Source organism: Lissotriton helveticus, chromosome 3_1, assembly GCF_964261635.1.
Source record: "Lissotriton helveticus chromosome 3_1, aLisHel1.1, whole genome shotgun sequence".
Classification (NCBI taxonomy): Eukaryota; Metazoa; Chordata; class Amphibia; order Caudata; family Salamandridae; genus Lissotriton; species Lissotriton helveticus.
In genome coordinates this window covers 221598741-221612201 of record NC_136061.1, presented here as the reverse complement: position 1 = coordinate 221612201, position 13461 = coordinate 221598741, and the positions used below count along the sequence as shown (strand labels likewise).

General features: G+C 43.2%; 1 protein-coding gene across 1 annotated transcript in view; it reads left to right on the top strand.

Annotated features, from left to right (window-relative positions):
* The window catches only part of YWHAG (tyrosine 3-monooxygenase/tryptophan 5-monooxygenase activation protein gamma), a 157197-nt gene extending 148828 nt beyond the window's left edge, over positions 1 to 8369 (top strand). Inside the window, exon 2 of the mRNA XM_078679651.1 lies at positions 1855 to 8369. Coding sequence (XP_078535777.1) covers positions 1855 to 2511 — 657 coding nt within the window. The 3' untranslated portion in view covers positions 2512 to 8369. The remainder of the gene's footprint in view (positions 1 to 1854) is intronic.
* The last annotated feature ends 5092 nt before the right edge of the window (positions 8370 to 13461 follow it).

Below are 13461 nucleotides of genomic sequence, written 5' to 3'. Positions count from 1 at the left end.
TGTTTTGTTTCATTCAGAAACCAAAGAAATACAAAAAATCGTAATTGTTATTTTAACAGTAAAGTTGGAGCTTTTCAAAATTTTGTTTTATTACTGAAAAATTAAGCAATAGGCTAGACTCCTGCATATCATGCACACTTTTGTGCTGCTACTGCACGTGCGCTTTTATTGGTATATCAGTGGTTTAATTAAGGCCACCAGTCCTCCATACTAGATTCTGTTTGCTATAATGAGTATAGCTAAAGATATCCCCTTAATTTTTAGCTGCTAGTTGAACATTTTCATAATTACAGAGTTAAAATTTCATATTTTTATGTGTATATATATTTTATTACTCTGCAATTATTTAGTTTTTTTATACTCCTGGACACCCTAAGGTGCATTGCGTAACCTGAGGGGGTACATGGATCACAGGCCAAGAACCGCTGTTCTAGAGTTAAGGCCCTCAAAGGAATTCAGTTTTACTCTTCTTTGTTCTTAATAGACATCCAGTTGTGCATTTTGAAATGAGTTCTCAAAGTGACTGATTGTATCATGATTAATTCTTATATAGATCAGCTCCTTGTCCACATTTTAGTGGTAAAAAAAAAGAGGCCAAGAGTATTTAAAGTCTGCACTTTCATTTCGATACAACATGATCCACTGTAATATCGTCCCACCAGTCCAAACTGAGGGTGGTAATTAGTATAGTATATCACCGCCTCTGTTGTTAATAGCTGCCAATAAAGAGTCCCAGTATACACCCAGTAAGCATTCTTGGATATTGAGCATCTTGTATGCATCATCAATGAGATTGAGCATAGTTGTTACAATGTTTCAGTGCTGTGTCCTGATCTGAGACCTGACTGGTAATTGTTAAGAAGGCTATTTCTGTTGAAATGTTGATTATGGTATTGAACTCCAGGTTTCTCTGTGGTTTTGACAAAAAAAGCTAGATCAGAAATAGGATTGTAATGTTGTTGCTTTCTTTTTTAACCCGTTAAGTTTTTTAGCATAAGTTTGAGAATGCACATTTTTAAAGATTCATGGTACAGTGAAGCACTGTTCTTTTAATGTGTTCAGTGGCAGCAGAGAGGAAGTAGTGTATGAAGCTGCAGTAGAAGGTGTTGAATCAGGTTGGTAGCTCAAGAGATTGTTTGGCGAGGGAATGAAGGATGTCTTGTTTGCAATAGGCATTTTATTGGTACGAATAATGTCATTTGGTTAGGTGTATCCTTGTTGGATGCAGACTCTTCTTGTCGCATTTGTGAATCATATCTGATATTTAGCCCTAGAGGTAGCAGTAGTTTTTGTCCTAAAGATCTCTAATAGTTTGTGGGTCTGCTTTTTGCTGCTTTTTTTTGTCTTCAAGTGCAATAGCTTTAGTTTATAGTAGATTGTGCATCCTTTTTCCTGTTCTACATTTTTGACATTTATGGGATAGTGGTACATCTCCATACTCGTTCATGGGAATGCATCCATTCTCTTTTTGTGTCTTAGCCTAATTGGGAACCAGCCCTCTTTCTATTCCTAATTGTTCTTTGAGGAGTATCCTTGATGGTCAAAAGATTTTTGGTGTTCTGCTACTGAGTAAATATTCTCATGGTCCAGGCACAGTAATGTTGATATTCTAATCAAGGAGTGTATTAATTCAGTGTAGATATTTTTAGTCCTCCTGACCTAGACGTGTATTTGGGATTAGGGTGACAATTGAGGAGACATTCCATGGCAGGCAATTGCACGTCATTCTGATGGACAAAGGCATATAAATGTTTAGTACGAATATTTATTTATGGGAAACAACTATTTGTTCATTTTACTTTAATATTCACATGATTAAATCACAATTTGACTTTGTTCCTCTTTTTCTTCAAGGTGACTGAGCTCAATGAGGCACTTTCCAATGAAGAAAGAAACCTGCTGTCCGTTGCATACAAGAATGTGGTTGGGGCAAGACGCTCTTCCTGGCGGGTAATTAGTAGCATAGAACAGAAGACCTCTGCGGATGGAAATGAAAAGAAGATTGAAATGGTGCGAGCTTATCGTGAGAAAATTGAAAAGGAGTTGGAAGCAGTGTGCCAAGATGTTTTGAATTTGCTGGACAACTTCCTAATAAAGAACTGCAGTGAGACACAGTATGAAAGTAAGGTTTTTTACCTGAAGATGAAAGGAGACTACTACCGCTATCTAGCTGAAGTGGCAACTGGTGAAAAGAGAGCCACAGTGGTGGAGTCATCAGAGAAGGCTTATAGTGAAGCCCATGAGATCAGCAAAGAGCACATGCAACCAACCCATCCTATTAGATTGGGATTGGCCCTTAACTACTCAGTGTTTTACTATGAGATCCAGAATGCTCCTGAGCAGGCATGTCACCTAGCTAAGACTGCATTTGATGATGCTATTGCTGAGTTGGACACTCTCAATGAGGACTCGTATAAGGACTCAACACTTATCATGCAACTACTTCGTGACAACCTTACACTCTGGACAAGCGACCAGCAGGATGACGATGGTGGAGAAGGCAACAATTAAATCTTTGAGGACTGATAGCCGCACGCTGATGCTACTACCGCAGTCTTTATTTTTTTCCCACAAGTGGGGTTTCAGGGTAGGGGAGGGGAGAGAAAGGGTAACCTTTCCAGGGTGAACCCCACCTCCTGTCTTGATTGCCTCGTCGACATTTTGCCAAAATACCACTAGTGGAAGTCAGCCTGGCTGTGCTGGTATGGAAGGGCAGCCTCACACTGGCATAAGGACTGCAGTTTATAAATACAGATGGAGCTGTTTTTTTATTTATTGCTAGGTAAAAGATTTGCAAGATGAATGATATCGAATAGAGATGGCCCTTATTTAAAAATAGTTTTGTGGTTCCAGTAAGTTTATGCTTGTGCATTTTGCTTTTTCTTTCATTCATTAAGTGCCATGCTGTATGTTTTTTATTTATTTTTTATTAGTGCCTCCTAGCTGACAGTATTAACTATTTGTTTGCAACCGTGTTACATCAAACATTGAGGGAATATTTATCTTGGTGGTAATCCTGAAGTCTGGTCGCATAGCACAAACTGACATAGCGACATTGCCCCCAATAATCCATTCCATTTTCCTTTATAGAAATTCAGGGTGTTTCAAATGGACATAACTGAGGCCTACTTTGCTGTTTGTTTCTCTTTTGTGTAGCTATATAAATGTACATCACTCTTCACGTAAAACAATTTTGACCACTGGAAAGTGTCATGTGGGTTGGGGGGGGGGGGTTAAAGGACAAGGAACCTTCAGATCTGTATGTCCTGTTAAGTAAAGCAGTTTCATCTCCTATGTTGGGGCTCTGACTTTCCACTGCTCACATTTTTCACTTCAGTAAGTTTTCTAGTAAATCTAAATAGATATACTTCTTCAAGTATGAAAACCTGAGGCGTTCTGTTAGGGTGATGTGGGACGTGAAAATGCACATAGGTCAAATGTACATAAAAGCAGAGTTTTCGTTTTACTCGAAACATTTCAATACTTGGTTATTTCGCAAACCAAACAGATTGTCCTTTGACAATTGGCAGGTAATCCGACTAAATTGCAGTTCCTGTGCCCTTCGAATGCTGAGGATTAAGAACAGCATTTTTTGTGAATAATTACTGTAGTCAAAAATAAAATTATGGTACAGGGAAATAAATGCATTATACGATCCGCATTCCACATTCATTTCCTAGAGATTGAGTGAGCAACCAGTGTCAGCAGTTTATAGGTGTTTTACAGATCCTCCAATATGTTGTGTGATTTGGTAGCAGGAGAGGTTTTCTTCATTGTGTTGGTGTTTGACTGCTGGTCTGGCTGTCAAGTATATGAAAAATAGACTTTCTTTACAGTGATACTGGTTTTAACTGTAGCTAGTGAAAATGCAGTATTAAATGGTGCACTGTGATGGAATTATTTTTAAGATTAGAGAAAATCCATCGATTTGGAGGGAAATTATTACGGAGGCCATTTTGCAGAGGCCCACACTTTGATTAGCCAGTGGCAAGAAGTAAACGTCTTTATAGAAGGGAAATATACTGACTGCCGCTTACATTCATAACAGAAAACTGCTCAGTTATCACTGTTGCTGTAAGTGAAAGGGGAACCTATAGTTGCTGAACCAAGGCTCTGACCTTCCATAAGTTATAGGTCGCTAATGAAGAAGGAGCACGGACACTACAGTATTTAAATTGAACCTATGAGTAGATAGATTCTTCATTGGCAGAAAAAGCATTTCTTCTTTTTTGTGACATCTCATTGTCAATGCTGCACACATTATACACTTGGATGTGCCATCTGTTTAGCCTTTTTCTAGAGCCAGCCTTCTGGCGAGTTCTGCATAATTTGGTGAGCACACTCTTATCTCGAGAAAGCATCTCGTGTAGTATATCTTCCAAACAGCCCATGAATGTTTCATAAATTATCGAATTTGTACCACAGTTTTTCTTCATAAAAGAAATTGACGCAGCGGGTTATCCATATCATAAAATGATATGGGTCGGGTGGCTTAGTGGACTAATATCTCCACAGCAGGGGCCTGTGTTCGATCTCATGGTCACAGGTTGAAATCCCGGCGAACCCACTCAGCCTTTCATCCATCTGAGGTCGATAAAATGAGTGCCATTAGGCAACAAGAAACATCCGTTATTTAGCGCCAAGATACCTACGGGTGAACATGCGCTTTACAAATACTTATGTTATCCTTTTTATTTCTTGAATTAATTTATCATTTGATATAGTTCAGGAGTGCATACATTCAACCCCTAATGTATTTCGACAGTGCTCTTCATCAAGGGTTAAAATGTATCCCTGAGAGAGTCGGAGGGTGTGTATCGACATCCCTGGGATGCGTGGAGCTAATGTAGGGGAGGAATCTTGTTCGCATATATGTGCTGAACTAAGTGGTTGTGCCTTACATCTGTCCTCCTGTAAGTTTTATATGAGACTATTGAAGAGGGAGCATGGACACTACTGTAAGATATGGATAATGACCAGAGCTGTCAACTTTGAAACTGGGTGTACCATGTTTGAGTCCCAGCCTTGGCTCAACATCTTGTGATTCTGGGCAAATCACTTAATCTCACAGTGCCTAAAAAATAATGATGATAATAATCTGACCTTGTGTAGTGTAATCTGGTGTTCATATAAAGTGCTCCAATGGTCTTGGGCTGAGTATGTGCTACATAAAACTGCAAACATTTCCAAAAATGCAAACTCTGTTTGCAGATGGGTCATGAGTATGTGGATTCGTTGTCAGAAAAAGTGTTTGCTCTTTCTTGTGATACATTTTTCTGCCAGTGGTAAACTCTTTTAACAATTTGGTGCGCCAACTATAAACCCCACCTTCTAGAACCATCCTTCTGGTGAATTTTGATTGTTAAAAAAAAAAAAAAAAAAGTTTTACCCACTCTGACTTGTCACAATGGGTTTTGACCTTTCATTGGTTGCAAATTGTGTGCTTTAACTGTTGGCTGCTTTGTGTATGATTTATTTGATTTGGTAAGCATTTCAGGGCTACACAAAGTGTGCGTTGCAGAAAACCTAGGTGAAAAATATCCTGCTCAATGTTTAGTTCTTCAGACCTATTCTTGAGTGTCTTGTGCTCTAACTCTAGGGTACTAGCGTAGCTCTGGTCCTGCACTCATCTTAATGTTACCAAAGAGTTTTGAGTGCTTCTCAAAGTTCTACAAGTGAGTACATGGCACGTTTCCAGACTACAGTGACAAAATTAAAAAGAAGTAATAAAGTTTAGATTATTGTGGGGTATTGGAATGTTGTAAGGAATAATGTTTAGTTTGATGCACTTGGGAATTACTTGACATTCTCAGGAGGACGTTAAAGATAACCTCTGCGTACAACAGTAGGTTTTGGGGAGGTATCACAACGCTGTTTTTCACATGTCTCTAAAAGAAATGAAAGATCAAAAATTAGTTTGTTACAATTCAAGTGGATACATACCACAACACGTGCGCATATATTGCATCTGGACATACGTAAATACATATATTCATATAATCTACATATATAAACTTGTTTATATGTTCACTTTTGCACAGTTTGACAAAAAACAAATAGATTTTCCAGAGCAAGACATTTATTATTTGCGTAAGTCACTGTGAACTGTCTTTGAATGTTCACTATGAAAGATGTGCCTCTTTTGCAGCCTTTTACAAAAAATGTAACTAACAGGAATGGAGTAGCCTAGGAATTAATTGGATTTTGGGAGGTGGGGTAGAATTCAATAACATTAAAACACAGCTATTTGCAGTGAGATGGGGAAAGTGTTGTAATGAAACGTCAGGATACTCTCATAAGGTAAAATTAAGTGTTTATTTGTAAACACAACCTGAGCGTGGATCACCTCACTAGCCAGTTGTCAACTGATTCCATTTAGAATCTCCAACCTCAATCAAACTCATACTTAGTATTTATCAAAATGTATATCTGTGCCTTAAAGGCACAACACATCGTCTCTTCTCCTAATACATTTACTTAAACCTACAATATACATATGACTAAACAACGAAGAAGAATCCTAGAAAGAAATTTACATTCACTACAACACATAGGTGGGAATTCTCAGTTCTTCATATAATCTTGTAAATAGGCTGAATCTCTCTGAAATTCCTGTGCTCTAGGCCACCTATCCACGTCCCTAACATATTGTTCCACATGCCCCACACCTACACCTGTTGCACTCCTTGCTGGGTGGAAATCATCACCAAAAATGTTGTAATGAAACATCTATTACTTCCATAAAGTAAAACAGTGTTTATTTGTAATCACAATCTGAGCATGGATCTTCCTCACCAGTCAACTGACCAAATTATGGCCCAGTTGTAAATAATTAATATATGGATTCATATGGTGACCATAGGCACCTTAATAGATTCAAATGAAAATTTCTTAATATGGGCATGGTTCCAAGGCCTGCATCTTAAAAGTGGGCCTCCAGGGCTTAAAGTTGTATACATTTTGGTTATTATGCTGCAGGCATCCAAGTCTCCAATTTCTTCTTGGTGAAGTTTTTTAAATTGGGTTGTTTGGATTCCAAATACACAAGTACAGGACAGCACATATTTATCAGTATTCACCTACATCCCATAGATAATCTTGTGACGTCCTTCCCATTATCTGAGGACGGAGGTCTTTGCCATGCTCTAAGAGGCGCAGTCAGTGGTGTTTCGTGGTTCTGTTCGTTTTGATTAACAAGACTGGAGAAAGATGATGGTATACTGTGCAGAATGAGGCCAGGGCTGTTAAATTTCTAGTTTTAATCACTGGAAAAAAGTCCCTCTAACAACTGGTTAGTGATATATAACTAACCTTAAGAAGGATTCAATTTAATCTTGTGTATAATGCTAGAAACCAACCAGACAGAAAAAATGAAGAGAAATCACAGTGACCCTCGTTCACAATTTGAATATTTCCACCGGGCTTGAAGTATATTTTCTTCCTGCATTGCTTGTGTTCTCTTTATCAGTAGCATATTGTCAGTTTAACCACTTTGTCTTGTCTACCCATTTTAATTTTAAAAGAATTTACTGGAATTACGCAGCTATTTGTTTTGTATGTTCATGTCTGCTTGAGCTCTGGCTGCTGTTGGAAACCTAAAGAAAAGATGGCACGAAGATTACACACAGTTGGGAAATGGATACAATTGATTTTATAAACAGCTTGAATGAAGTTTGTTCTCGTTTAATTTTCAGAATTGCACTTGCCTATGATAACTGTCTCTCCAGGAAAACGATTACTGCTGCATTACTCTTGACAATACAATATTGTGCATGCTAGTGTTGTATTTCTAAACGGTAGCTTGACATTTATTAACTCATGCTGTAGGTGTTATGTATTCCTATGACTTAAAAAAAATAGGCCAACAATTTCTAAAGCTTTTTTAAAATGTTATTTATTTTCTTCCCTGTTGGAGAGTTAAAGCTTGCTCTACCAACCAGTAATCGTACCAATTGATCTGTCATGGAAGTTGCTGTAGTGACATGCTATATTACTGTGTAGACACTTTCTTTGAAATACTTCAACCAAAAAAAAAAAAAAAAAAAAAAAATGCAAAAACACCAGTGTTAGTTTGATTTTAATGTCTGGTGTTCGTCATGGTGAAAATCTAATACCGTGTAAAAAAAACTATGAATGTTTTTGAATGAGCTGATGTTTGTGCTTTTATTGTCATGCTTCTGCAGTGAACTATTTAAGGTCTGATCAGTGATTCTCATTTTCCCCTTTATTATGTTTCCCCAAATTATTTCTGTTGGCGATTTATTTTTGACACGGACCATTCTTAGCAGTTTTTCCTCAGTGATGGAATAACATGAATGTGAGTAATTATGTAGCCGTCGCACATTGAGCAAATAAACTTACAGATCTGATGCCTTTTGTTGTATGTATTGTATTTTTTTGACCTGGTAGAATTAACGATGGTGAGAGAGTTCCTGACTCCTGTTTGACCTTCCAATGTTGTCAATTTCTTTTAAGGTCATTTGAGAATCTTTCATTTTTACACGGTCAATGCTCTGTCTTTTCTCTCAGTACAGACTACATCATAGAAACCCAAACCGATGTACCACAGTTTTTTTTTTTTAATGCTGTTGTCCAGGTGAAGCACCCAAAACAGTGTCTTTTGTTCACAAAGAACGGCGTCACTCCACAACGTGTTCGATTGTTTAGTGGAAAATCACATCATAAAGATTGTCTACAAGTTTCAGCATCATTATCTTGCTCACAACTGTTCCACTCCGAGTAACCAGAAGAGGCTTCCTCTAGAAAGCCACCTCTTTGTGGTGTTTGTTGGCCACATTATAATGTCCTAGTATGTCCACCTAAGTGGATATTACTCTTCACCCTTTAGAGTAGACGGTAGAAGACATAAGTACCCATTCTTTATCCCCCTTTTTTGTGCTACCATCTGGTATATTTTTCTCTGTCCACACTATAATGCTTTATACTCTTTACCCAGAAACTGCAGTGACCTTGTTACTTGCCTGATAGACAAAAGGTAGGAAGCCTGAGCACACGGATTAATATCTTTCTCATTTCTCCTTTATTGGCCCTTCTGTTCATTTCTCCTCTCCTACGGACTTTTAGGTCTGGCGTTAGCCAAGATCTTTTAATTTTGCTAAAATATTTACAACGTGCTTAAATATAGGGGCTTTCAGCAACCTCTCTTCATCCATTGGTCTGGTGTGTCATTCACATTTCGCTTCCGCCCACTACAGAATATAGCAGTGGTTGACCAGCTGGACTAGCTCCATAGCGGTCGCTCTCCCACGCTCCCCGCCACGATCTCCTGGCTGATTGCTCACCTGATTGCTCACCTGATTGCTCACCTGATTGCTCACCTGATTGCTCTCTGTGCAGAGCTCGCCCATACTGCCGCTTGCCTGCCCCAGTTACTGCGCCTGACACCCTGTGCCTGCCTGGGTGAACGCGATCGGTAGCAGCCTGCATATGCTGAGTGCCTAGAAGCGACCATAGCGCCTGGTATCGTTGGTTTTCATTTCTCAGCACACTATATTGCGCTGCATTGCCTGTTTGTGTGTTTATTTGGTCTGCTCCTTTGTGGTCCCAGTTTCGTTTCCTCTCCGTCCATTTTGAGAGTGGTCACTCGTGGACCGTGCCTCCTCCCCGCTCCCCGCCTCCCAGCTGCCCCTCCCACCCACAAGCAAAGTAGCCCCATCCTCCCTACACTCCCCTGTGACCAGCTGGACTAGCTCCATAGCGGTCGCTCTCCCACGCTCCCCGCCACGATCTCCTGGCTGATTGCTCACCTGATTGCTCACCTGATTGCTCACCTGATTGCTCTCTGTGCAGAGCTCGCCCATACTGACGCTTGCCTGCCCCAGTTACTGCGCCTGACACCCTGTGCCTGCCTGGGTGAACGCGATCAGTAGCAGCCTGCATATGCTGAGTGCCTAGAAGCGACCATAGCGCCTGGTATCGTTGGTTTTCATTTCTCAGCACACTATATTGCGCTGCATTGCCTGTTTGTGTGTTTATTTGGTCTGCTCCTTTGTGGTCCCAGTTTCGTTTCCTCTCCGTCCATTTTGAGAGTGGTCACTCGTGGACCGTGCCTCCTCCCCGCTCCCCGCCTCCCAGCTGCCCCTCCCACCCACAAGCAAAGTAGCCCGATCCTCCCTACACTCCCCTGTGACCAGCTGGACTAGCTCCATAGCGGTCGCTCTCCCACGCTCCCCGCCACGATCTCCTGGCTGATTGCTCACCTGATTGCTCACCTGATTGCTCTCTGTGCAGAGCTCGCCCATACTGCCGCTTGCCTGCCCCAGTTACTGTGCCCGACACCCTGTGCCTGCCTGGGTGAACGCGATCGGTAGCAGCCTGCATATGCTGAGTGCCTAGAAGCGACCATAGCGCCTGGTATAGTTGGTTTTCATTTCTCAGCACACTATATTGCGCTGCATTGCCTGTTTGTGTGTTTATTTGGTCTGCTCCTTTGTGGTCCCAGTTTCGTTTCCTCTCCGTCCATTTTGAGAGTGGTCACTCGTGGACCGTGCCTCCTCCCCGCTCCCCGCCTCCCAGCTGCCCCTCCCACGCTCCGCCCCCTCCACTATCCACTTAAGACAGATGTCCCAACGCGCAGCGTCCACGCGCTGCGGCCGCGCCGAAGGTGCGCCAAAGGTAAGCCCGTCTACGCCCGTCCGCGCCTGGACCGCGCCCAGAGCCAGACCCCCTGGCCCCCGTACCACCCACCCCACCCGCATTACATACAACGCCTCCACCCTCTTAGCCCTTAACCCCGGCCGACTCCCCAACTGCGCCCAAGCCGCTCCTGGACACACCCATGGACCCTTCACAGGCATCTCCTGCAATTATGACGGCACCAAGACCAACTCCTCATCAAATAACACCAAACAGAGACCTGACTCCAACCACCTAAAATGCATCCTGCTCAACACCCGCTCGGTCCACAGACACACCATCGACCTATGGAATCTACTAGACACCATCTCTCCGGACGTCGCCTTTCTAACAGAAACATGGATGAACGCCTCCTCAGCCCCAGACACCACCATTGCCATCCCGGAAGGCTACAAGATCATCCGTAAGGACCGCACCAAGCAAACAGGAGGAGGCATCGCCATCGTCCATAAGAATTCCATCCGCATCTCAACCAGCTCAGACGCCAACCTCGCTAGCGCCGAACACCTTCACTTCCAGATCCACACCGACCCCAAGACCACACTCAGAGGCACCCTCCTCTACAGACCACCAGGACCCCGTGCACAATTCAGTGAAGACATCACTGACTTTATCACCCCACACGCCCTCCCGTCCGAGGACTACATTCTACTGGGAGACCTCAATTTTCACCTGGAAAAAAACTACGACAGAAACACTACCACCCTTCTGGATAATCTTGCCAACCTCGGACTCAAACAACTTGTTAATACCCCCACTCACTATGCAGGTCACACACTCGACCCTATCTTCACCTCCAGCACACATATCTCCTTCAGTCACACCACAGCTCTCCATTGGACGGACCACAGCTGCGTTCATTTTATCTACAAAAAGACCATAACCCACAACCATCCTCAACCTACTCTACAAAGAAACTGGAACAAAATCACCATCGACCAGATCTCCTCATCGCTTCTTCAAAACCCCCCTACCCACTCTTCGAACGCCAACCAAGCAGCCATCAACCTCACTCAATGGCTAACCAACAGCGCCGACAACCTAGCACCCTTGAAAAAACGTCAAATCAAACTAGGCAGCAAAAACGCCCCCTGGTTCAACGAGGATCTCAAGAAATCCAAGAAACTCTGTCGCTCCCTTGTGAAGGCCTGGAAAAAAGACCCAAACACCAGCACCAGGGACGCCTTCAAAAACGCCAACCGCATACACCACCAAATGATCCGAACTACCAAGAAAGCCGCATTCAAAGACCGACTAGACAACAACGCCCACAACAACAAGGAATTATTCAACATCGTCAAAGAGTTTACCAACCCCACTGCCAACTCTAACGACATCACTCCTTCTCAAACCCTTTGCAACTCCCTAGCTTCGTTCTTCCACGACAAAATCGCAGACATCCACAACAGCTTCCACAACCAACCCGGAAACCAACCCACCCAACCTTCTGCCGCTCCTTCACCCCCCATGAACATCCTTAATGACTGGAACCCAATCTCCACTGAAGAGACCATCCGCCTGATGAACTCCATCCACTCAGGATCCCCCACAGACCCATGCCCTCACCACATCTTCAACAAAGTAGACACCATCATAGCACCACACCTCCAAGACGTCATCAACTGCTCCCTCAACTCCGCCACCTTCCCGGAAAGCTGGAAACACGCCGAACTCAGCGCCCTTCTGAAAAAACCTACAGCAGACCCCACCGAACTCAAAAACTACCGCCCCATCTCGCTCCTTCCATTCCCGGCCAAAGTCATCGAGAAAGCTGTCAACAACCAGCTCGCCGCCTTCCTCGAAACCAACAAATCCCTTGACTCCTCACAGTCCGGCTTCCGAGCCAAACACAGCACTGAGACCGCACTCATCGCAGCAACAGACGACATTCGAACTCTACTGGACAATGGAGACACAGTCGCCCTCATCCTCCTCGACCTCTCAGCAGCCTTCGACACAGTCTGCCATAGCACCTTATTACAACGCCTCAGAAACATTGGAATCCAAGGAAAAGCACTGGAATGGATCACCTCGTTCCTTGCCGGAAGAACTCAGAGAGTCCGCCTCCCACCATTCAAGTCAGAGGCCACTGAAGTCATTTGCGGCGTGCCACAAGGATCTTCACTCAGCCCAACCCTCTTCAACGTATACATGAGCCCCCTCGCGGCCATCGCACGCCAACACAACCTCAACATCATCTCCTACGCTGATGACACTCAACTGATCCTCTCACTCACCAAAGACCCTAACACCGCCAAAACAAACCTACATGAAGGAATGAAAGATGTAGCCGAGTGGATGAAGCACAGCCGTCTGAAACTGAACTCAGACAAAACAGAAGTCCTTATCTTAGGTACCTCCCCCTCCGCCTAGGACGACTCTTGGTGGCCAGAGGCCCTTGGAAAAGCACCCATCCCGACGGACCACGCACGGAACCTGGGCGTCATCCTGGACTCCTCACTATCGATGACCAGACAAGTCAACGCCGTCTCATCATCCTGCTTCAACATTCTCCGCATGCTCAAAAAAACATTTCGCTGGATCCCCACCGAAACTAGAAAAACGGTCACCCACGCACTGGTTACAAGCCGCCTGGACTACGGAAACACCCTATACGCCGGCACCACCGCAAAACTTCAGAAAAAACTCCAACGCATCCAGAACGCATCAGCCAGACTCATACTAGACATCCCGTGTAAAGACCACATTTCTGGCCACCTGAAAAACCTCCACTGGCTCCCCGTCAATAAGAGGATAACATTCCGCCTCCTAACCCACGCACACAAAGCACTGTACGAACTTGGA